The sequence below is a fragment of the Balaenoptera physalus genome (assembly GCF_965194825.1).
Source record: "Balaenoptera physalus genome assembly, chromosome: 14".
Lineage (NCBI taxonomy): Eukaryota > Metazoa > Chordata > Mammalia > Artiodactyla > Balaenopteridae > Balaenoptera > Balaenoptera physalus.
The window spans coordinates 85,986,308-86,011,713 of NC_138893.1; the positions used below are offsets into that span (position 1 = coordinate 85,986,308).

Consider the following 25,406-nt stretch of genomic DNA (forward strand, 5'->3'; position numbering starts at 1 on the left):
TTTGCACAAAGAGACATCAGATTCAAAGAAGTGACTTATTCAAAACTAAATGCAGACACTTCTACATCGCTATTTGAAAATCACGGGCTCCTCACAATCCTCACACTAACAAGCCTCTATGAAAAAAATAAAAATCAATAAAGAGCCTCTATGGAATCATGAATGTCCCAAGAATAAAACGTCATTTTGGTAAACACTCATTTGGCAATTGTATTTTCCCTGCTCAGTGAAAAAACAGCACAGAAAGATCTCAAGAGGAGAGGGGAAAAAAACAGCCTCTATGAAAACAGGCATACCCCTCAGCACAGCAGAAGCAAGTAAATTCAAACCAGTTCAATTCAGCAATTAAGCAACTCACCATATACGAAGCACCATGACAGGTGTTTATCATCTCTAAACAAATAAGACAAGATATCTGCCTTCCAGGGAATCATAACTCTAGTCTGGGAAACAAACACTTATAAACTAATATACGGCAGATCCAGACAAAATTTAATAGAAGTTTTAAAACTGTTCTGGTAGTATAAGAAAGGAGAGATTAAAATCAACTGCAAGAATTTTGAAAATGATTCTTCATATTCATTATATACACACACACACACACACACACACACACACACACATACACTTAAATCAGTCACTTATCCACCTTAATCATTAAACCCAAAATAAAAGGTGGTAGAAACTCTCAGCTACCAAAAGCAAGCATAGAGGTGAAATCTACACACTCATCCTTCGGACTAAAAATAAAACGTAAACGACAAGTGACTTACAACAAGGAGAATAGATGCAAAAAGGACTCACCAACATCAGAAGGTCCGTACTCGGCATCTTCCTCTTCCAGGCGTCCTTTCAGTGCCTCCCCTCTGCAAAAGGGAACCACGTTTGTTTACTTCTAACGCTTTAAACGGTCCAGTCGGCCCGCCGAGATTCGCGAGAGCTGCAGAGAAACGGTTCTCTCCCTCCTTTAAGAGCTCAGATTTCACTCCTAGCTTTCACACTCCACCCCAGCACCCCAAACCAGCGAATCAGAATCCTGCTGGCACTCTGCTTCCCTCCCACAGCTGCCCAAACGCTTCCAGAGCCAGCCTCCCACAAAGCAATCCCCCCAGGTAGCGACCGGGGGAAACGCCCAACCTGCAGCGGACCAGGGCCTGAAGGCCAGGAGCCCCGCCCATTCAAACTAACCCGGCCGAGACGCGGACGCTACAGGCAGTCCACTCACAGGGTCCAGCCTCCGGTGGACTCCCTTTAGAAACAGGTAGGCCTCGTTCTCGACTTCATCCCTCCCTCCCCACAACCCTCTTCTCGCCTGCGAAGGACCAGCAAACCTGCCCACCCCAAGACCACTCCTACCCCGCCGGCGTAGTGGAGTTTCGGACCCCGCTCCTTCTCGGCCCTGGCGCCCTCCCCCACCCACTCGCGAACCCTCACTCAGACCTCGGGTGGTCGGCGCCCCTACCCTCAGCCCGAACCCGAGCCCGCCCCGAGCTGCTAGCCCCTCGGTCCGGCCTGGCCCTTCCTCCTCTCCTCGCCCTTCCAGCACTCCTCGCCCTTCCAGCACTCCTCACCCCTCCGCAACGGGACCCCTCCGCAACAGGCCCCCCGCAGTCCCGTCACTCCTCCCTCTCCCCGACCAGGACCCGCCTCCCATTCAGTCCTGACTCTCCCCTATCCCAAGCCGAAGCCCTCCTCCCCAGCCCGGACCCTCCTCCTTCCTCCGGGTCCGCGGCGGCCCCGTCCACCTCCTCAGCTGGGAGCCAGCTTCTGCGCTCCTTCTCTCGGACACTGTCTCGCCGGCCCTGCTCCTCTTCACCGCGGGACCGACTCGCGGGGCGCTGGGCGCAAGCTCCCCAGGCGGCGTCTACTGCTGCCGCTGCCGCCACCACTGCCGCCGCCGTCGAGATTAGAGATCCGGCCGCCGGCGGCCCCGCCCCTCCCCGCCCCTCCCCGCCCCGTCCGGAAATGGCTCCCACGGTGCCCTCCCCGTTCCCCAGCCCTGGCGTGCGCGGCTCCGCCGCCGGTCACGCGCACGCCCCGGCCTGGGCGCCAGGCCCGCTGTCCCCTCCGCGCCCCACGGCGCGTGCGCGCCGCCTGCTGGCCTGGCGGGGGCGGCGCCCAGGCCTTCCGAGAAGACGGAACGCGCCCGCCGCAGACGGTACCTGGCTTCTTCAGTCTCCCTTTTTAAAAACCAACTTGCTGGTCACTTTTGGTCACTTGGAGCCCCTGAGAGAGTCAGCCTGCAGAGCACTGTTCAAACTGATCCATAACAATGAGTCGAGATGGGTCTCCAGAGAGGCCTTTGGGATTTTAATGAGTGACTCAGAGATTTGCTCCTTGTCTCCTTCCTGGAGATTTCCATCGAGGTCAGCGATGCCTGAAGAAAAGCGACAGGAAAACGCCCTTATTGGAAATATTATCCCCATCATCCCCTCTCCCCACAAAAATGGATAACAGTGACTATAGGTGTTGGGCAAAAATGCTACCAATACTACTTTATTTCCGTGAGCAATGTTGGGAGTCATCTAATATTCAAGTGAGAGCACCCACCAGGATCACAGAGGTCACCCTTCATTTCCAGAAGAACTAACTCTTAAGTCAGTTTCATGACTTGCCCATGTTGTCATGGCACTAATTCAGCAGAAGCAGAAGACAGTGTAGTTACTTGTAACTGATAGGTGATCTGCATACAGTATTTTTTTTTCAACAAATTATTTAAATGACACCTACATGGCATCTTGAAATCTTAATAAAAATGACACTTATGAATGTACTCAATTCCATTCCCTTGCAAAATGTTGTCATGACACTAATTTGGGGTGTCATCACTACCATCATTACCCTCATCTAGTGCTCTTAGGATGGAAGTCCTTGTTATCACATCTGCCCTTTTCTGCACGGCCCCTTTAGCACTTGCCAGTTTCCCAGCCAGAATGGTCAAGACTATGAAAGAGTCGAACAGGTTATCTCTGGGCTTCGTTGCCCTCACCCCTACCCATCAGAAGTCCCAGACATCTCTACTATCCAGAGGTCCTGAATCAGGCACTAACACCCCCATACCCTTAGTCCTCTTGCTGTTCCCCAGCAGACATGCATTCTCAGTGTTGAAGGGTCAGAAAATGTCCTGGGCTTCCTGCCAATGCCTACTCATCAAGAGTAACTTTGGGATTCCAGTTATGTCCTCCCCAGCCCTCATCCCCTACCCCTCTGCTTTATTTCTTCTTCAGATCCTAGGATCTGCTCTCCCTAGCCTCCTTAACTGCCACCTCTCATCCTTTAATTTAGAATTTCTGTGCCAGCTGACTGAAGGGCAAGGTCCACGTCTGATTGCTCCCTAAACTTCTGTGGTACAACTTCACTGCTCCTCACACTGCACAGTAGGTGGTCTGTTCATTCTTCCCAGATGAATGAATAAATTCAACCATATTGTCTAACCTTTATTGTTATGGACTGAAGGTTTCCCCCCCAAATTCATATGTTGAAGCCCTAACCCGCAATGTGATGGCAGGGGCTTTGGAAGGCAGTTAGGTTTCAATGAGGTAATGAGGGTGGAGCCCTGTAATAGGATTCATGTCCTTGCAAGAAGAAGACCAGGCAGAGCATTCTCTCTCTCTCTCTCTCTCTCCCTCTCCCTCTCCCTCTCTCTCTCTCTCTCTCTCTCTCTCTTCTCTCTCTCTCTCTCTCTCTCTCTCTCCCTCTCTCTCTCTCTCCCTCTCTCTCTCTCTCTCTCTCTCCATGCACAAAGAAGAGGTCATGCAGGCACACAGTGAAACAGCAGTCATTTGCAAGCCAGGAAGAGGACCTTACCAAAAACCAAATTTGCCAGCACCTTGACCTTGGACTTCCCAGCCTGCAGAACTGTGATAAATAAATGTCTATGGCCACTCAGTCTGTGGTATTATGCTATAGCAGCCTAAGCTAAGATACTTACTTTGCCAAGAACTATGCTAAGGCAACTTTACATCCAAGGCTGTATTTATGTCCTAACTTGCCCAGATCAGGTGACTCTCATCATCTCTCAACTTGTAAACAAAGACATTAAGGCCCAGAGAAGGTAAATGATCATCCCAAAGACACACAGGAGAATGGAGTGGAGTTTGGATGGGAAGTGAAGTCTTCAGATTTTGTAGGAAGGACCTAAAATATGTTTGTTAATGAATTGGAATCAAAGAATGTTAGAGCTAGAGGGGCCTTCAACTATTTGCAGTTCAACCCCATAATACATGCATGAAGAAACCAAGGCCGGGAAAGGAGCATGACTCCTGGCAGTTCCTGGCAGAGCCCAAGGGCCCTGTGTGAGGGTGTGTGCGGGGAGGGGGGCAGGGGCTGAGACTTCAGGCCCACTGCTCCTGTTCCCCACACTCCCTCTGACTGCAGCTTAACATCAGGGATTACAAGAGAAGCATCAAGTAGAAAATGACCAGAGATAAAAGATGCATGAGGATTAAGAAAGAAAACTTCAGCCTTCACAGGGGGAATCACAAAATGGAGCAAAGTCCCCACTGACTATCGGACTCACATGTCCTAGCTATATTGGTGAGCCCTTGGGAGAAAGCAAGAGAGCAGAGAGCAAAGGGGATATAAATGAGAGAGAATTACAGTTCAGAGAGAAGAGGGATGTGCCAAAGCAGGAGTGATGGCTAAGGAGGGGACAAACGTCCACCTCTTTCCCCTCTCCCCCCAGATGCTCGCACAGTAGGGGCTTCGGAAGTTCTACAAAGGAGGGGCTCAGGTGGCTGGTGGGAGGCAGAGGTGGGGTGCTGGGGCTCCCATACTCGTGGCATGGTCTCCCAGTGAGCGGCCCTGGCATCACCTGGGAGATGATTAGAAATGCAGTTTCCTGGAGCCCCACTCCAGACCTACCAAATCTTGATCTACATTTTAACAAGATCCGCAGGTGAGATATATGCGCAATAAAACATGAGAAGCAATTCTCTCAACACCCTGCTTGCAGAGAAAGCACAGTGTTTTTTTTAAGATTGTGCATTTGTTTGGGATGGTTTAAGGAGGTTGATGAAGAAAATGTATGAGGGTGAAGAGGAGAACTAATGCTCCCCAAGTTGGCCTTTGGTGCCATCATAGTGCCTTCCAGGATAAAAAAAAAAAAAGATTGGGAGGGATTAGAAAGGCCTATGGGGGACCAGGGAGAACTGAAATACCTGCTGATGACAGAGGGCTGGGGATGGCAGGGGGCAGAATGTGGAGGAAGATAGTCTGGACTTTTTTCCCCATGTGGCTTCTTTTAAAATAATCCATGCTGGCAAATCTGGTTCTGCTTAAAATGGCAGCTAGCCATGGCCAAGTTAGTGACACCCGTCCCTCTAGACACAAGCACACAGTCCCCACTCTAAAAGCAGGAACATGCTATCATGCCTCCACTCCTGACCCTGACACCGCCACCCCCAACCCACCCAACTGGGGACTTTCTATGGAAGTTCAGCTTAGGACAGGGCTGCGGGCAGATCTCAGGGCAGCTGCAGCTTCTAAACCACGCCTGGGAAGGAATGGCCCACAGGAAAACCCCCTGCAGGACATCTGGTCATGGAGCCTAAAACGCCCTGCTCAAGGAGGGGCAGGAAACCACCCAACAGCAGCAGGCTGGGATGATCATGACAGAACCGGCCACTGGGGAAAAGGGTGCTAAGAGCCGGCCAGGGCAGGGAGTATGTGCCCAGAGGTTGCCACACTGGGATAAAGAGCAAGGTGCAGTGGATCACTGAGCTACATGTCCCAGGTGCCAATTCAGCCAAAAGTCAGAGTGGCCAGGCCAGATCCTGAGAAACAAGTTATTTCCCAAGGAAGCCCACCTTTCCTGAGGAAGCCCCCTGTTGCTATCCAGGCTACACAATCACTCCTAGCAAAGCATCAAAACCAGAGAGTGACTGCTTATCAAAAACCAAATAAATACAAACTTCCTTGGGCAGAAGGAAACAGCTGGGCCTGCGATGACAGAACAGCTTTGAATGCAGACGAGCCTCTACCCAGAGATCACTGTGTGGCCTCAGGTGAGTGGGTTTAACTGAGCCTGGGCTTCCTTGGTTGAAAAACAAAGGTTAATAGCATCTACCCTGGGACTGTGAGGGCGGCTGGGTATGTGTACCCAGCACAGGGCCGATCCACAGTAGGCACTCAGGAACTATTAGTCTAACCTCCTCCACCATGTGCATGATGGAGTTCAGATAAGATGCCAATCTAGGCTCTGTGACCAGCTAAAGCAAGCCTAGCTCTCTCTCATCTCATTGCTCTAGGTCTGGCTCAGTCCCCATCAGGACCTGATCCTGACAGTTGATTAGTCTTTCCAACGTGCCCCTTGCCCCACTGAGTGCACCCTAGGCCTTTGCAAGGCTTACCCAAGAGCTACAGATCTATCGTATTCCTGCAGATTTTTGGTGTTTGTAGATCAGTAAGACCCAAACCAACTAAACCCAACACCCCTTGTTTATGAGAGTTACAAAATATATGTCGTAAACAGGGGTGAGTACCTACCTACATAGCAATATAGTGTCCTAACTTTAAAACTGAAAGCCATCAGAAAAAAATGCTACGTGAAGTTAGCAGATGCATGAACTTATGATGGATAAGTATGCACTGAAGGTAATATTTAATATTGTTGTCATTTTTTTCCTTTATATTTGCCATTTTGAAATAAGGCTAAATTAGTATTTTTATACAACTACATACAATTGTTCTGAACGGGAAAGCTACAAATGCAGTCCAGTATAGAGGTGTTGTCTTGTTGACTCTAGTACTATGTGAGCAGCATTACCACAGGTGATGTGATTTTCCAAAATGATGGATTAAGAGTTGATAAAGTTCCAAACAAAATGAAGGATAACCAACCTGCAACTTTCAACATGGTAGATGTGCTCCAGGAAGAGTGTATGATAAAACCATGTTTTTAAAGAAATCCACTTTTTCTTGTATGAAAGTGAAATTGAGTTCTTGGCCCATGTGACTATGAACTGGTTTTTCTCCTACATGATTGTTCTGGCAGGATGTTAAAAAAAAAAAAATGTGTAGGACGCAGGACAATTCTTCATTGTGAGGGACTGCCTTTGCAATGTCTGCATTATAAGACATCTAGCATCCATCACCATTACCAAATGCCAGCAGAACTACCCCCATCATTGTGACAACCAAAACTTTTTAAAATTTTGGGATTCCCCCTAGGGAGCCAAACTGTCCCACTGAGGACTGATAACAGGAATGCACGCTAACACAAGCCTCATGTTAATATCTACAGCTGAACGTCTGTCAAGTTAGGAGGGACTCAAGCATCATCCGGCCCGTCCTTCCCTTCTAGCATGGCACATCAGAACCTTCAAGGAGCTTTTCCAAATCCCCATGTCAGGGCTTTCCTACATTCCCTGGTGAATGAGAGGTGGGGCCCAAACGTCTGTATTTTGAACATCCCCAGATAAAAGTTGCTAAATTCTATCCATTCTCATCAATTTCTATGCCTTGGTCCCACAGCTAGTGGAAACCGAACCTAGAATTCCTGCTGTAGAAGCCCAGGCCCATAAAACATGATGAAACTTATAGGTTCTCCTGCTGGCTTTGAGACTCACATGCTGTGTGGCTTTGGATTCACCCTTTACCCTCTCTGGGTCTCAATTTCCTGAGCTCAAAATTGGATAGAGAGGGGAAGCTGCTCTCCAACTCTGTCAGTCTAGAATTCTCTATGCCCTACTTGGGTTACACTTCCCAGAAGCCTCTGTTTAGAAACTCTACCTCTCTGTGCTCAGGGTCCCAGGAGGGGCCCTTGATCACAGAGTTATTTGGTTGGAGAGGGTGTCTGCCCTGGTCCTGCGCTAAGGATGCATGGTGGGGCCAGAATGCCCTGGGAGGCCAGCGCCTTCTCCCTCTCCCTCCCCTTCAGTGTTGACACAGATGGGATGCAATGAAGAGTAATATAAGTCCTGTGTAAACAGAGGACCAGGGGGCCAATTAGTAACCTTGACCCATGGTTACTCCTCTCCTGGCCCTGCAGAACCGGTTTCCAGGACTGACTCACTCAGAGGAGCTGGGCTTTGGACAGCTGGGCGGGCAGCAGCTATATCCGGAGCTCAGGGTCAGGGTAGAAGGAGAGGGCGTCCATCTCTGCAAGCAGATGGAAAAGATTTTATGTCTTACAAAATTAAAGAAATTTTCCCCAGTTTTTTGTTTTGTTTTGTTTTTAAACTAAAGGCAGTTGTTCTCCATGCTCCATGCTCTGGGGAACGGACCTAGGCAGAGGGATCAAGGACAGCGTGAGCTGAGGGGGCAGGATGAGCAGGAGTTAACCAGGCAGAGAGATGCAGGAAGAGTGTTCCAGCTGAGGAAACTGTATATGCCAAGGCCCAGAGGTGGGCTCAGGAAGGCCAGCGAGCATGGCAAGAGTTAGGGGGAGGGGAGGGAGAGGCTGGTGTACAGGTCAGTAGGGACAGATGTGTAGGGCAGGTGTACAAATGCACATGCCTTCAGGGGCCCAAGCAGGTAATGGGAGAGTTACCATTTGGGAATGTAGACCTCAGGCTCGTTCATTCATCCATTCAACTATTTAATGTTAGGTTGCAGTATCCTGGGTGGGGGATGAATCACTGAGCAAAACAAAGATCCCTGCCGTCATGCAACTTACATTCTAGTGGAAGGAGACAGACAAATAAACAGAATAACTAACTATATGGCAAGTTAGAAGGTGCCAAGGGCTGTGGAAAAAGAAGCAAAGCCCAGTATGGGAAACAGAAAATGTGGGGTATGGAGCAGGATGTCATGGGTGCTACAGTTTTAAGTAGAATGGCAGGCAAATGCAACATATGATAACTCTTTATCCTTAGTTAGCAACAGGAAACAGCAAGCCAGCATAATTTCTGGACAAAAAGAGCACAAAAATATTGTAGGACCATATTGTGTTCTTGTTGCAATTTGCATAATCTGTCTTGTGATCCTGATGTAACTTGCTGAATCAACCCCTCTTTGTTAATTCCATCTTTCTCTCCCAAGAGAGAGAAAAGAAATTCGTAGTTGCACAGTAATTGTCAAGTGATCTAAAAGGTCATAAAGAAGAATATGACTAAGGAACTCCCAGAACTTTGGGCAACTTACTCAATTGTTTTGAAGTTTTGTTTTTTCATCAGAATATACTATAGGTACAGACCAGTCCACAAATCAAAGAGTAGAGCTTGATGAATATTCACGGCGTGAACGTCAGTGTTCAGCACCCCTATCAAGAAACAGAGTATGGCCAATTCAATTGTTTTTAAGCAAATGCAGCTGGGAACTAGATGGAGATGTTAAGTGTCCTGAGACCTCCGGGCCCTGCAGGATATAGTATTTCTAACTTTATGGAAAGAGCAGTAAGCAGCCATTGAGGTCCTTTTAATCAAGGAGCTGACCGTATCACATTTGTGTTTTAAAACAATTCCTCCGCATAGTATAGAGAATGGCTGGAAGAAGATCCAAATGGCAGACTAGGTACAGGCTTTTGCTTTCATCTCAGCAAAGAGTGAAGGCGGTTGGTTCTGGGATAGAACAAGGGCGTGAGCTTAGCAGATGGACTCTTGGAAAGTGAGATAAACAGATTAAAAGGAGCTTCCCAGAACTACAGTCCACGCTGTGCCCTGACCAGCAGGCTGCCATGTGTGACCAAGCTAGCAGCCCCTGAGGAGAAGTCACATTCACAGCTCAAGACAAACTAACCCATGCCTAGTGGGCTATACCTTTAACTTGTTAGAGCAGGATTGGGGTACCTCTCCCTTAACCACGGGACTCTTTCTGACCTGATCGTTTCCCACAAAATAGAGCTGGTTGCAGCAGTAACCAATAGAGTGGTTACATTCACGCTGAGGCTATTTCTATCTACCCTAGTGTTGAAATACATAGTGTTGTGGGCTGAATTATGTCCCCCAACAGTTCATATGTTGAAGTCCTAACTCTCAGTACAGTACCTCAGAATGGGACATTCTTTGGAAGAGGGGTCATTGCAGATGTCATTAGTCAAGATGAGGTCACACGAGAGTGGGGTGGGCCCCTAATCCAATATAACTGGTGTCCTTTAAAAAGGGTGACTGTAGACACATACATGCACACAGAGAGAATGCCATGCGGAGATAAAGGCAGAGATGGGGACTATGCTTTTACAAGTCAAAGAACACCAAGGACTGCCAGCAAACCACCAGTCTGGGGCAGAGGCATTGGGCAGATTCTTTCTCACAGCCCTTAGAAGGAACCGGTCCTGCCGACACCCTGATCTCAGATTTCTAGTCTTCAGAACAGTGAGACAATAAACGTCTGCTGTTCAAGCTACCCTGTTGATGGTGCTTTGTTACAGCAGTCCTAGCAAATTAATACACCTAGATTCTCAAACTAGCCCCACACTTCAATAGGTTGACAAAAGAAGAATGGGAAGGGAAGGGTGACACGACCACTCCTAGTTGCCTTACATCCCCTCTGAGCGTCCAACTGTTGGAGCAGTGACTGGGGTCGGGAAGCCTCCAGAAGCCCTGGGGTCCACTGCCGACTGGCTTCCTGGTGGGTAAAAGCAGCCTGAAGCTCGTCCTTGTGGATCTGCTTGAGGGGACTGCTACACTCAGTTTTGGGGTGCAAAGAAACACCTGCCACTTAGGGACAGATGTTGCAGGGGGCAGTGCAAAGGAATCCACTCATTCAGACATATTTCAAATACCCACTCTTACTATCCACTTCTCATGTAATTCACGTACTCCGAATATTTAAACCATTTCCACTGGCTGCCCAGTCAAACATCTAACTCAGCACTGCCTTGTTATTGCATCATTTTAGACTCAACTAAAAACTTGTTTTGGTCAAATATCCTTACCAGTCCCTCCAATATACAAATAATTTCAGTCCTTTAAAGCAAGTTGTTTATCGCTATAGGCCTGCTTCTGATCCTAGCTACATCCCTCCGGGGAAGTCTTACAAAGTCTCTGGTTGACAGCAAGAGGTCCTGAGGGGATGGCTCAATGTTGTCTCTGGACACAACCTCACAACTATAAAAACAAGTCAAAACCAAGCCTTAGTGGCAGAGAATCAGTTACAGAAAATGCATGAACAAGGGTCAGCAGAGATTGCCCGGGCCACACCCCAGGCTATTTGGAAAGCGCTTACCTGATGTCTTCCATAAATGATAATCCATAGCAATAATCATCTATCAATGGATGTACTGATCTGTCTGTGAATTAGATCATATCTGGAGAGGATGCCCTCCAAAGGAAGGTACCATACAAGGCCCAGTTAATTGAATGTTCTTCTTGAACTTGGTCCACAAGGCCCCTTATGATCAGCCCCTGCCTCTCTCTACCTTCATCTCCCCCATTTCTACCTCACCCTTAGACTTTATACCCCAGGCATAGTTAGAGTAACTATGTAATTAATCATCCAATCTGGGACACTTTTGAGACCGAGGACATAACTAATAAGTTTTCTGGGACAGCAGGCATAATAAACTGGACTGTTTTGTGCCTTCTGGGATTTCTCATTTCCCTAGTCATGTGGAATTACTTAGAGTTGCATAACATGCCATGGGCTCTTACAGAGTTGTCATCACAAAGAGGGCCGAGGCTTGATTTATGTAACCATAAGAATAAATCAAGAATATTGACTGGAAGCTTCAAGGAGATATATTTTGGTTCAGTATTAAGAAGAACTTTCTAGCCAACAGGACTACACAGAAAATGAACAGGCAGCCTTGGGCAGTAGCGAGCTCCCTGTCACTAGAGCTGTTTTGTTGACAAATACTAGCATACAGTGGGTAGGACTTCTGAGGAGAGGATTCAGGCATATAAGGGGTGAATAGGCAGAATAACTACCTTAGACTCTGATTCATCTATTCATTCATTCAATGAATATTTACTGGGCATGAGGCATTGCACCAGGAGTTTGATGAATTAGTACAAAGCAAATACACCCATGTAACCAGCATGCAGAGCAAGGCCCTATGCTTGGTGATAAACGAGATAGATGTGGCCTCTAACCTCTTGGAGCTGACAGGCTTGCAGAAGAGATACATGAAATTGTAAGAATTATTGGGTATTCAAAGACAGTATGAGGGGAGAACTTGGGATGGGAGTCAAAGAAGGGACATTTAAGTCGAAAAGGGATGAATGTAGGAAACTTGTCTGGTTCCATGATCTTAGATCTTTCTGGAGAGCTCAGACTTATTCTCTCTTCTCTGATGCCTACACTTTCAGTTGGGTAACCTTCCTGAGTGCTGACTTAGACCAGCCTATAGCTGCCAGCTCCAGAGCTGTGAGTCCTGTTCAGATGACACGTTACCAGGTAACTGACCATCCTAGGGGAGACAGGAGGGGTGGATGAGCCACGTGGGGTCGTTAGTTACGCCTCTTTCTTTCCTCCTTTATTCTCTAAAAGATCATCAGAAGGCTAGTCACACAGACTTCAGGACAATAGAGGCACAGGCGATGCCATGGTAGGTAAACCCCAAGAGCCTGGCAGAGACTCAACTTTAAGAGCAGCCAGCTCTCATCAAAGAACCCAGTGATACTGACCACAATCCAAAATCTCATGTATGAAGCAGAAGAGACAACAGGTGAGATAAAGGGCATGTGATCACAGGATTTTCTCCTGTACATTGATGGGAAATAATACCAGGATCATACAGCAGATAAATAAGTACTAGGGATGTACTGTACAACATGATAAATATAACTCACGCTGCTGTATGTTATGTATGAAAATTGTTAAGAAAGTAAATCCTAAGAGTTCTCATCACAAGGAAAAAATTTTTTTTCTATTTCTTAAATTTTATATCTATATGAGATGATGGACGTTCACTAAACTTATTGTGATAATCATTTCATGATGTATGTAAATCAAATCATTATATTGTACAACTTAAACTTGTACTGTGTTGTATGTCAATCATATCTCAAAAAACCTGGTAGGAAAAAAAATCAGTTAAAAAAACAAAATCCCAGCAAAAATTTTTATAGATGCAGATAAATTATTCTAAAATTTGTATGGAAAGGCAAAGGAACTAGAAGAGTAAAGACAATCTTAAAAGACAAAGCTGGAAATCTGCAATATTGTGATTTATCATAAGAAATATATATCCATTTAGTCTTCATCTTCATTCCTAGCTCCTAAAACCCTTGGAATTTCCTAAGTGATGAGACAGCTAAAGGTGTCTTTTGTTATTCATAACTGGCTCTTTCAATCACACACCTGACTTTATGTTACTGAGGTAATATTTGGTTGCCAGGGGAACCTTTCAGCCCTACCCCCTGACCTGGGGCTGGTGGTGGACTCAATCACCAATGGCCAATGATTTAATCCATCACGCTTACCTATTGAAGCCTCCATAAAAACCCAGAAGGATGGTGTCTGAAGAGCTTCCAGGTTGGTGAGAGGTCCACATGTTGGGAGCGGCACACCCCAGTTCCAAAGGGACAGATGCTCCTGCACACGGGCTCTTGCCCTAGGTACCTCTTCATCTGGCTGTTCATCTGTATCCTTTATAATACCCTTTACAATAAACTGTAAACATAGGTAAATATTTACCTGAGCTTTGTGAGCCATTCTAGCAAACTTGCAGACCTGAGGAGGGGATCGTGAGAACTCTGATTTAACACTGGTCAGTCAGAAATACAGATGACAACCTGGACTTGCGACTGGTGTTGTTACCAATAAGGGCTCATGTGCCTGCGGCCACAGGAAGCCAAATTCTGACAGCGGGTGTTTGCAGCAAAGTAAGGGTTTTATTGCATCACACCCTGCAAGGGAGTGGGAGACAAGTCTCAGATCCACTCCATTTGGTCTTTGAGTGAGGGATGTTTTGAAGGGGAAGAACAAAGAGGCTGGAATTAATCATCATCAGGTGACATTTCTGTGACATTAAGGTTCTGGGGCTCAGGATGTCTCTGGTTTTGGATTCTCTGGCCAGGTGGTCCATGGCTCAAGGGCCTGTTATCTCACGTTGCCCTGGAGAAACAATCTGAGTTTGTACGTTAACGACGATATCTATAGTAGCAACCTGAGTACATTAACGATGTTATCATGTTATCGACAACAGCAATTTTAGTCATCTGACCCTGGTCGATGAGTGTTCAGTTAGCACAGGATTGAGGTCAGAGGGGACAAGAAAGGGAATAAAGTTTTGGATTGAGAGATTAATCATCAACTCAGTACGGGAACTTAGTTTTAGCGGGACACTCAGTTTCAGTGTCTGAAATGGGGGCAGCCCTGTGGGACTGGGCCCTTAGCCTGTGGGGTCTGATGCTGTCTTCGGGCAGACAGTGTCAGAATTAAATTAAACTTGTAGGACACCCAGTTGGTTCCTGCTGAAATGGGGAAATGCTTGGTGTGGGAAAAACCCCATACATCTGGTGTCAGAAGTATTGAGAGTGGAGCAAAAAAAATAGTTTTCTCCAATGAAGTTTTATACCACTAGATATCAAGATGTATTTAAAACTACAGTTGCTAAGAGAGTGTAGTATTGGCAGAATGCTAGACCCATAGTGCGCTCGAAAAGAACAAGTCCAGAGACAGACCCACACGTATATGGACACTTGAATTTTGATAAAGGTGATACCAGAGAGAAGCAAGTCAAAGACAGTGTTTTTAAAAATGGTGCTGGTCAAATAGATATTTGTAGGGGAAAAAATATGGCTCTTGACTCCTATCTTACACCATACACAAAAACCAATTCCAGATTGATCATAGCTCTAAATGTGAAAAGTAAGACAGTAAACTTTCTAGAAAATAATATGAAAAGTATCTTCATAACTTTGGGTAGGCAAAGATCTCTTAAGTAGGACACAAACACCATTCATCACTAAGGACAAAATTAATCAATTGGGCTAAGTTAAAATTAGAAATTTCTCTCCATCAAAAGACTGCATTTGATGCATCCTATGATGTTTTGGTGATACTTGTGATGAAGGGTTCTGGTGTTTTTCTGTAGCAGAAGGAGAAGCAAGCAGTGTGGTGGCAGTACGGCCTATTCTAATCTGTGTACACATTTGTGTTTCCATTACCTCCAGGAAGGACCCTTTACTCTTGCCTCCTCTCTGGGCACTATTTGCACAAAATCAGCTATTCTACTCCCTCAAATAAATCCAATATGTATATGATATTGTGATATAATAAGAAATATATATTTGGTTTTTGACTCTGGTTCCTGGCACAGAGCTCCTAAATCCCTTGTAATTTCCTGAGTGACAGGGGTGTAAAGAGTGTCTTTTCTTATTTACAATAAGTTCCCTTAAACCTTATCTGAGTTTCTGAGTTTATGCTAATGACTTGACTCTTATGGGCCCCTAGATAGCTTCAGATGGGGGCTGGTTGCTACAGAGGAACCAAACATATAATTAGAGGGTTGGAACTTTCAGCCCCACCCTCCGACCTCCAGGGAAGGGAAGAGGGACAGGGGATTGAGTTATCCACCAATAGACAATTATTTAATCAACCATGCTTGTGCAATGAAACCTCCATAATTCAGGGTTGGTAAATGCATCCATGTGCTGGGAGGGTGGTACACTCCAGACTCCACAGGGACAGAGAAGCTCCTGTGCTCAGGACCCTTCTGGACCTTGTCCTAAGTACCTCATTGTTTATAATAATAGGAAGTAAAGTGTTTCCCTGGGTTGTGTGAGTCATTATAGCAAATTATAAAACCTGACGACGGGGTCATGGGAACCCCTGATTTGCAGCCAAGTTGGACAGAAGTGTGAGTAACCTGGGAACCCACTACTTGTTACTGGAGTCTGAAGGGGGCAGTTCTGTGGGGCTGAGCCCTTAATCTGTGGGGCTGCACTAACCCTGGATAGTTCGTGTCAGAATTGGATTAAACTGCAGGATACCTAGCTGGTGTCTGTAGAAAATTGGAGAATTGCTTGGTATAGAAAACTCACACATTTGGTGTCAGAGGTGTTTGAGAAAATATATCTTAGGGATGTATTTACACAGTAACCTTGTTGGGAGATACGGAAATAATGATATCCTGAAAAGTTATGTTTTTTTTAATCTTTCTCTACCACAAATTTAATATTATGTCTCAGTATGTTTGATAGGAGTGAAATAAAATACTAAGAAAGAAAGAAAAAAAAAGACTGCATTTGATATGTATAGCTGATTCACTTTGTTATAAAGCAGAAACTAACACACCATTGTAAAGCAATTATACTCCAATAAAGATGTTAAAAAAAAAAAAAAAGTCTGCATTTGGAGACAGAAGAGCAAGCCACAAGGGGAGAATATATTTTTTAACACATACAAGGATTGCTCTGATCATCAACTTCCTCATCTACAGGGTTAAATGAGACAATATGTTTAAAAGGATTAGCACAGTGCCTGGCACATAAGAAGTATTCCATACAATTTTACGGTGCTTCTCTTATAACTGAGGCATCCCAGCAGGAGGACTGTACTTCAGACCATTTACAGGCAGGCAGAATCTCTCTCCTCTTTTTGACGCTCCGTAAAGAGCAGTCGGAAGGGTTTCCTCTCAAGTCTCTCATAAACCTTATACACCAGTGTTGAGGGCATTCCGTAAGGTACCCCCTTCAATCCCAAAGCTGCAATCTGCACGGAGATCTGGTGTTCAGTTTTAAACAACACAGTGGTGGGGTAAGAGGTGCAAGGGGAGGATGAGTGGGCTTTAGTCTTGGCCGAGTCAGGTCACACTGTGGGAAATCCCCCAGGTGAGCTGAAAGCACCACGGAGGGGCTGGCAGGAGGGAAGAAAGCTCTCTCTCCTTTCAAATACAGTCTTATTTGTCATAGTAGCCATCAGGATTCCCAGAAGCATGCAAGAGGGGGCTTTCAGAATGGTTTCACAGGGGTCACCTCATTCCTGCAGAGACAAGCCCAGGAGAAGCCAGAGCCTCAAGGGAGCACGTTCTGACCTGTGTGGATGGAGAAGCACTGGAGGCAAGGCCAAGCTCAGAGGCCACCCCTGAATGGGGCACTGCAGTGGTTTGGGTCCCCACCCCTCAGTGGGGAGGGGCAGAACTTCTGAAGAACTTGGGTTTGCCTCTAGCCATCCTCCTTCCTGCTCTTCCTCCCCAGCAGAGGACACAGAGTCTAGAAGCCTTGGGCCACTGATATGAAGCCAGGGGTGCCGAGAAGGAAGACCCTCGACTAGGCCCACCCCCATCCGTTTTGAGGGCCGGCAGCCTGACTCCTAGGACAGCACCAAGCATCATCTGCAAACCCTTCCATTGTTGGCAGAGTCTGTGTACGCCCCTCACAGCCTCTGATCTCACGTCAGCCCTGTGGACAGAGGATTATCCTGGTCCCCTGTTTCAGCGGTCCAAGCTGAGCCCCAAAGAAACAAAGTAAACTACCCATGGTAGTTCTCAGGCTCAGGACTCATCCCATCCCCCTCCATCTTCCCTCCATCAAGATACCAATTACAGATCATCTATACTTCAATTAAAAAAAAAGAGATACCAATCACAGTGATTATTATTACCATTTTTGAGCATCTCTTGTGCACCAGGCATATGACTGGGTGCTTCGCTTTTATTCGTTTGTTTGTCCTTCAGAATAACCTGAGAGGGCTTCCCCGGTGGCGCAGTGGTTGAGAATCCGCCTGCCAATGCAGGGGACACGGGTTCGATCCCTGGTCCGGGAAGATCCCACATGCCGCGGAGCAACTAAACTCGTGTGCCACAACTACTGAGCCTGTGCTCTAGAGCCCGTGAGCCACAACTACTGAGCCCGTGTACCGCAACTACTGAAGCCCACACGCCTAGAGCCCGTGCTCCACAATGAGAGAAGCCACTGCAATGAGAAGCCCGCGCGCCGCAACTAGAGAAAGCCCGCGCGCAGCAACGAAGACCCAACACAGCCAAAAATAAATAAATAAATAAATAAAATTAAAAAAAAAAAAGCAAAATCTGATTAAAAAAAAAAAAAGAATAACCTGAGAAGTAGGTGAGGGTGCCCCATTTTACTGGCTCAGAGAGGGTAATAATATAAGTTAGCATACTTGGTGCCAGGCACTACTCTAAACACTTTCATGTGCATTACGTCATGCAATCTCAAAGATCCCGTGAGAATAAGTTCAAGTATCATCTCCATTTCAGAGACAGAGGAACTGAGGCTCAGAGACATCAGGTAAATTGTCTGAGGCCTCATAGCTAGGAAGTAGAGCTGGAATTGGAACCAAGTATTCTTACCACTGTTCCACACCTCTGGCAGTACAGACGACTTACTCAAGGTGGCACATCTAGGGAGTGTCAGAATCCCATGGAAACCCCTGCCGAACTGAAAGCCCAGGGTCCTCCCACCCAGCTAACCTGCCTAGAGTAGGGCTGCAGGGATGCTTTGGATCCTGTTGGCGGCCTCCTCCTCTCCATCTAAGAGACAGCTCTCTGCGAATCAATCCCCAGAAATAGGATGCATGGAGACGGACCCCCTCCGTGGTGGCAGACAGCCCGGTCAGGCTGACAGAGCTGGCACCCAGCCCAACCAAAATTTTTTGCCAGTTTTTCTCTCTCTGCCTGATGCTCGTTGGCTGAAATCAGCCCCTGATTCTCATTTTCTCCCTTGGTCCCCATTGAAAGCGCTGAATGGGAGATAGAAAGGGAGCTTGGAGGGAGGGCGAGCAGGTCCTCAAGCGAGCCCTCCTGACCCTCCAGGAAGGGTAAGAGGAGCTGGGTGGGGGTAAGGAGAGGGGTGCCGGGGAGTGGGTTCTGGAGTTGTGGGGCAGAGGTAACCTAGCAACCACTGGCTCATGCTGTCACAAAGCGACAGGCTTACCCACAGAACTGACGAGCCTTCCCATTGACATATTCTTTTGCTCTTTCCTGCTGGGGCAGCAAGGGCTACTCACCCACATGCTATAGCGGCCACTTTCCTCCGTGAGTCCGGGGATCTCCACAGGGCAGGAAATGGGCACTCCAGACAGCCCAGGGCCTGGGGGAGGACCGACAGGGGCCAAGAGGGGAAAAGGGAAGTTCTGTCTCTGCATTAGTGTCAGCCTTCAGGCCCCTTGTGCCTGGCCAGCTGGGGGCCCAGGGAGAGAGGGAAGGAAGGTCAGGGTCAGATGCAGTGGGGCCCCGGCCTGGCTTGCTCTGGAAAAGGCAGGCCTGGCCTGCTAGAGGCTCTGGTGACCTCTTCACAGCAGCTGTGGGCTATGACCCATTAGTGGCTTATAAAATCAATTTAATAGTTTGCATCTAACACTGACAAAATGAAAACAAAAAATAGGATGAAACTATCAGTATGCATCATATATAACAAGGGTAAGAATTGCTTCAGTTTCACATACACACACAAATGCATGCACACTTGTGTGTGTGAATTGGGTTATGATGTAAAAATGAGTTTTTTAACTATGGTCACAGTCAAAAGTATTTAAAAGTCTCTGTTCTATCAAGTCCTTTTCCTGTAGGCAGGTGGGTATGGGGCATCCCAATGCCCTGTCCTCGACCCTGCAGCATCTAAGTGCTCTAGAGCCTAGCCCCCGTCATTAAGGATGTCCAAACTTCCTTCAAAGGAAGCCCTGCCAACTGGTTTTCTCTTTAGGCAAAGATCAGGAGACTTTGAGTCAGGATGCCTGGCTCCTTGCTGTTTGATCTCAAAGTCTCTCCTCTTACCCGATCTCAGGTAGTGCTGTCCGCTCCCCTCCACCCTAACCTGATGGAAGGCTGGCCCTGGGGGAATCTCTGGGGTCCCTTGCAGATTCTATGACTCAGACGGTTAATTCTCAGAATGCACTGATTTCCTGCCTCAACCCCATCCTTGGCACCTGCAACCCCAGCACTATATATACAGATCCATAGATTTAGATTAATCACAATTCTTGGCTTTAACACCTATTATCTTTCATTCATGTCATCACCAGTAAATGCACTTCTCAAACCAACAACTAGAATACCACCACCAACACATCATATTTGCTCCTCTCCTCCCCCCTCTCCCTTCCCATCTGCCCTCAGAAATAGCCTCTATCTGAATTTTGTGTTTAGCGTTTCATTGCTCTTTTTTCTTTTTTTTTTTAAATTTTTATTTATTTATTTATTTATGGCTGTGTTGGGTCTTCATTTCTGTGCGAGGGCTTTCTCTAGTTGCGGCGAGCGGGGGCGACTCCTCATTGCGGTGCGCGGGCCTCTCACTATCGCGGCCTCTCTTGTTGCGGAGCACAGGCTCCAGACGCGCAGGCTCAATAATTGTGGCTCACGGGCCCATTTGCTCCGCGGCATGTGGGATCTTCCCAGACCAGGGCTCGAACCCGTGTCCCCTGTATTGGCAGGCAGATTCTCAACCACTGCGCCACCAGGGAAGCCCCTGCTCTTTTTTCTTGTTCTATCACGTTTATGATAATTTTCCTTGCTTTTGTTTGTTTCTTTCTTTCTTTCTTTTTTAATTTTGGCTGTGCAGGGTCTTAGTTGCAGTAGGCAGCCTCCTTAGTTTTAGCTCGCCGGCTCCTTAGTTGCAGCACGTGTACTCTTTAGTTGAGGCCGGTGGGCTCCTTAGTTGCGGTTCACTGGCTCCTTAGTTTTGGCATGCATACTCTTAGTTGTGGCATGCATGTGGGATCTAGTTCCCTGAACAGGGGTCGAACCCGCGTCCCCTGCATTGGAAGGTGGATTCTTAACCACTGCACCACCAGGGAAGTCCTCTAATTTTGGTTGCTTTTGAACTTTATTTTTAAAAAGCATCTCAGGCTATATGGTCTCCTGCAACTTGCTTTCCTAGACTTAGCATCACATTTGTAAGATTCATCTATGTTGTTGCGTGTAGCTGTGGTTTGTTCATTGTCATTGCAATATAATGTTCAATCGTCTGAATGGACCACAGCATATTTATCTATTCTTCTGCCACTGGACATTTAGATTGTCACCAGGTTTTTGCTAATCTGAACAATGTTGGTTTGAATATTCTTACACATAGCCCCCTTTGCACATCTGCAAGAGTTTCTCTGGGGTATATTTCTGGGAGAGGAATTGCTGGTTGATATGGCATGCAAATGTTCAATTTTATAAGATACTGCCAATTTTTTCCCCTAAAATCTGTTCCGGTTTACACTCCTACTACCAGTCAACAAGAGTTCCTGTTATCCATCTTCAACACTAGTATTAAATTCACCGGTCCTTACTCTGTCAGAGGCCCTACAATGGCTACGGAAGTGAGGACCCAATTGGCAGAGCATCCACTGACGAGGTAAGGTCCCAAATGCCTTCCCTGCTGACCAAGGAGGTGGAGGGGGCCGGGGTGGGCGGAAGACAAAGGAACTCAACAAACTGAGGGTCCAAGTGGAGATCACCTTCCACTGCCGTCAGCCAGGCCCCCAGTGGGTTCTCAGGCCTGAGTTAGCAAAGTCACAAGCAGGGCCCCTCCTGGGTAGGGAGAGAGTCACAGGCAGGGGGCAGGAGCACAGAAATTCCAGGGGTTTTCAGGGGCTGACTTCTTCTGTTAGTTGGGGGTAGGGGAGGCCAGCTAACAGTGAATTTCAGAGGAGGTTTGCTTTATTTCTTTAAGTCCCAGATCCCTTAGAGGCGAATCGAGGACGGAAGAGGAAACTCAGGGGCCTGGTCAGCGAGATCCGCAGAGGGTCCCGGGGCAAAACGCCTTGCTTAGCATATCCAGAGTCCATCTATACTCCTCCAGCGGGACTCCCTTCAGCCAGGGCCACCGGAAGGGAAAGCAGACAGTCAGCAGGCAGGTGGTCCCACCAGGCCCCTGGCGGACAGCAGCCCACCTGTGGATCCTCGCTGGACCTACTCCATCTCCTCCTCCAGGGGCAGAAGCACAGCGTCCTCAGGAGAGGGAAGGGGTGCGGGTGGAGGACAGAGAACCTGAGACGCTTGTCTCCAGCGAAGCGAAGCAAGAGCTTGAGGCTTTCCTGCAGCGACGCAGCCCTGACAGCCGCCCTGTCACCTCTGCATCTCCGGGGAGGGGTCCCCCCGGGAAAAGGACTCACTGGCCTAGTCTGGTCTTGGCGCCAGCTTTGGCTCCTGGACGCTGAGTCTGGGCCAAAACTGCCCCTGAGGGCAAGGGGGGAGGGTGACAGCCTATAGCTGGCTTCTCTTGGGCTGCCAACAGTTTGGCTTGGGGAGAGGCCCATGCTAGGGTCAGCCCCCTGGCCCTGGAGGTGTATATAATGTACCTTTGCTCCAGTCCAGGTATTTGGATGAGTAGGTGGGTCTATGGCTTCTCTTTCTGGCTTTAGAAATGGTTTCTGAGAGAAAACTGGGGTCCTGGCTCCCTGCTCAGGCATCTTAGGAAGACAGAAGGGTCCCTGGGGCCGGAGGGCATGGCTGGGAAAGGACCCTGGGGGAGGCTCAGCTTTGGTGTCACGAGGGTGGTGGTGAAGTCCTGGCAACCAGATTTCAGAGCATCTCAGGAATGGATTCTAATAAGCTCAGGTGGGCACCGCTGCCAGGGGGTTCCATTTGCTTCTCCCTGACCCTCTCCTTCAGTCCGAGGGCTGAGCCAAAACCTGAGAAGAAGTCAGGGTGCAGGCCAAGGAGCCACACGGACGGCGGGCCACAGAAAGAACTGATGATCCCAGGGATCGTGGATTTCGAGCTGATCCGAGAGGCACTGAGGACCTCCAAGCCCCAAACTCCCGGTGCCCACCGCTTCGGCCACCTCAGCCACCACTCCTTCTTCTCCCGGCACCACCCCCATCCCCAGCACGTGACCCACATCCAAGGTAGGGCTGGGGCAGGCCAGAGCCTGACCGGAGGTGGGGACAGGGGAGGGCGTGCTGGAAAGGGAGGACCCAGCCCGCGCTTGGCCGAAGACCGACCTGAGGCAGGGGCAGGGTGCGGGGGTCCGAGGGCAGACTGCCTAGCCCTACAGGATTTACATCATTGCCGATTCTCCCATTTTACAAATCAGAGAAAGGGATGAAGGTTCTCCTGCAGAGCTGCACTCTCTTCTCTAACTCAGGCCATTTCATCCACTCAGCTATTCATCCATCAAATATCTAATGAGTGTGAACTATGGGTCAAGCAGTTTTTTAGGTCCTGGGGTTATGATAGTGAGCGAGACAGACAGTCCCTGCCCTCACGGAGCCGACTCTTTGGTGGGGAAGAATAGGAAATAGATAAGGTGTCAGATGTGGTAAGTGCCAAGGCTATAGGGGGAGGCCTGACCAACAGCATGACATCTGAGCAAAGAATAAAGGAAGACAGGGCATGACCCATGTGGATCTCAGGGGGAAGAGTGTCCCAGGCAGAGGGAACAGCAAGGACAGAGGCCCTGAGGCGAGAGCATCCTGGCTCTGTTGGAGGAACAGCAAGGAGGTCAGTGAGGCTGGAGCAGAGTCAGGAGGGGGGAGAAAGGAGATTCATCAGAGAGGCAGCCGGGCCCACATCGCGTGAGCCTTGGAGCTCACCGTGGTCACCCTTAAGCCATCTCACTGGGTCAGATAGGAGCCACTGGAAGGTTGAGAGCAAAGAGGTAGCAGAAGGGATCTACTGGCTTTTGAATGGATGGTGGCTTGGACCAGGGAGGTAGCAGTGGCGGAGTTAGTGGCCCTGCTCTAGAGATATACAGAAGGTAAGGCCAACGGGATTTGCCGATCGATTCAAAACAGAGTACGAGAGGGGAGAGGAGGCAGCCTGACTCCCAGGTGTTTGGCCTGAGTAACTGGAAAACTGGAGTTGCACTGGCTGAGACAGAGGAGCCCACAGAAGGGGCCAGTGGAGGATGGGGAGGGTCGGGGGTTTGGTCTGGGACGTGGGAGATGCAACATGCGCAATGCCTCTTAGAAGTCCGAGGGGAGGTATCGAGTAGGCAGTCAGGTCCATTTGGGGCAGAGATGCCAACGTGAGAGCCACTCAGATGGGGGTGGTATTTGAAGTGGCCTGCTGGATGGGATCATCAGGGGACCATGTAGATGCGGGGGAGGAGAACCTGGCATGAACCTGGGGACCCCAAGGCTAAGGGGTTGAGGAGAGGAAGAGGAAGCAGTAGCGGAGCGGCTGGTGAGCTAGGAGGACCCAGGAGAGTGTGGGGTCCTGGCACCAAAGGCAAGTGTTCGGGAAGATGGAGTGAGAACCCACGGTAAGTCCTAACCAGGCTGTTCCCCAAACCTTAACTAATGATGCTATAACATCACACAAACCTTAGACCGGAGGGTCCTCACGTGTAAATGTCTCCTACCACCTCCAGGCTGCCGTGCACTCAGCCCTGCAAGCCTGACAGATGGCATGAAGTTTTATCCAGAGGGTCTCGCTCCCTGTGATTTGAGCCCAGGCCCCTCTCGTCACACACTGTGGCTTAATGACCCCCGTCCCCACATCCTCTTCTTTAAGCTGCCTGACTCTGTGTGCTCACACCTGCACTTCACTGCCCTGTCACAGAACACCGAAAGGACCCCAGGACTAGGGTCTCAGGAAGCCCCGGTTCCTGTCTTACCTCTGCCTGACTCACTGCGTGACCCTGAGCACATCCTTTCGCTGCCGTTCTAAGTGTCCCCAGGGGTAAGGTCTCAGTGGTTACAGAGGCCCTCCCAGCTCTCGCCATCTCTGGGCTTGTGGTTACTGGAAGAAGTGGGCCAAGTGCTCCCCCCTGCTCACCAGCCTCCTCCCAGCCCCCCGGAGTTCTTGGGGTCCACTCAGGCCCCCCTTCCCACAGCCTCTAACCCTTCACAGATCTCACCGGGAAGCCTGTCTGTGTTGTCCGGGACGAGTTCTCTCTGGCCGCCTCACCTCAAGCCACACTCTTACCCCGCTCTCTGATCGGGATGCCCACCATCTCGGTCCCCATTGGAGACCCGCAGTCCAATCGGGATCCCTGGCTTTCTTCTGGTGGGTACTTGGGCCACAGCCCCTCTACCTTGGGGTTATACCTGTGCCTGGCAAGAAGGAAAGGGCCATTGCTCTTAGGTCAGTGGGGTCTGGTGGGGAACCCCACTGTTTTCCTTATTTCCACGGGCAGCTGCATTTGCATTATTCCCCAACCCCAGGTCCTCAGAAATGCACCCCTGCTTGGCTTTGACGTGTCTGAGGAGTCATAACAAGCAGAGGACAAGCCGATTTGGGCAACAGTCGCGTGACTTACAGCTCTAGCCAGGAACAGTATTGGAAATAACTGTATTTCGTAACCTGTGTGCTCAGGCACCAGCCAATCAGAACAATCAGCCATAGACAGTGTGTTGGGGGGCGGAGGGGGAGGGCAGCATTTCAGAGGCCTCTGCTCTGCCAAGCCTTACCCTTTCCCTTAAGGGCGGGGAGGATCCTGGGGAAGGGGCAGAGGGGCTCGGAAGGCTTGCTGCAGTGCTCGTTACCAACCTCGCCAGGAGTCACTCAGTATTTAGTAACTGCCACAGCATATCGACTGAATCTCTGTCCTGGCTTTGGGCTCCTAACAGATGCAAAGCTAGACTAAATCACAAACATCTTGGTACATGTAGCCGAACGTTCTCCAGCATCTCCCAGTAAAGCCACAGGCTAGGACATCAATATCAGTAGCCACCATACCCACCAA

The 25,406-nt window shown here is 48.6% G+C and overlaps 2 protein-coding genes across 4 annotated transcripts in view; one reads left to right on the forward strand and one right to left on the reverse strand.

Annotated features, from left to right (window-relative positions):
- Positions 1–8,376, reverse strand: part of SGPL1 (sphingosine-1-phosphate lyase 1) — a 63,458-nt gene extending 55,082 nt beyond the window's left edge. Inside the window, exons 1-3 of one of the 3 annotated variants that reach the window (XM_082424505.1) lie at positions 8,015–8,376; positions 2,163–2,377; positions 805–866 (exon numbers count right to left, since the gene is read on the reverse strand). In XM_082424505.1, the coding sequence (XP_082280631.1) occupies positions 805–831 (27 nt within the window). In that variant the 5' untranslated portion in view covers positions 832–866; positions 2,163–2,377; positions 8,015–8,376. Of the gene's footprint in view, positions 1–804; positions 867–1,707; positions 2,113–2,162; positions 2,378–8,014 lie in introns of those variants that run through there. The other 2 variants (XM_082424506.1, XM_082424504.1) reach the window with 2 other exon arrangements.
- TBATA (thymus, brain and testes associated) overlaps positions 1–25,406 on the forward strand; it is a 401,276-nt gene that overhangs the window by 365,756 nt on the left and 10,114 nt on the right. The window contains exons 2-4 of the mRNA XM_082424561.1: positions 19,934–21,128; positions 22,388–22,623; positions 24,572–24,727. Of these exons, the coding sequence (XP_082280687.1) occupies positions 20,929–21,128; positions 22,388–22,623; positions 24,572–24,727 (592 nt within the window). The 5' untranslated portion in view covers positions 19,934–20,928. The remainder of the gene's footprint in view (positions 1–19,933; positions 21,129–22,387; positions 22,624–24,571; positions 24,728–25,406) is intronic.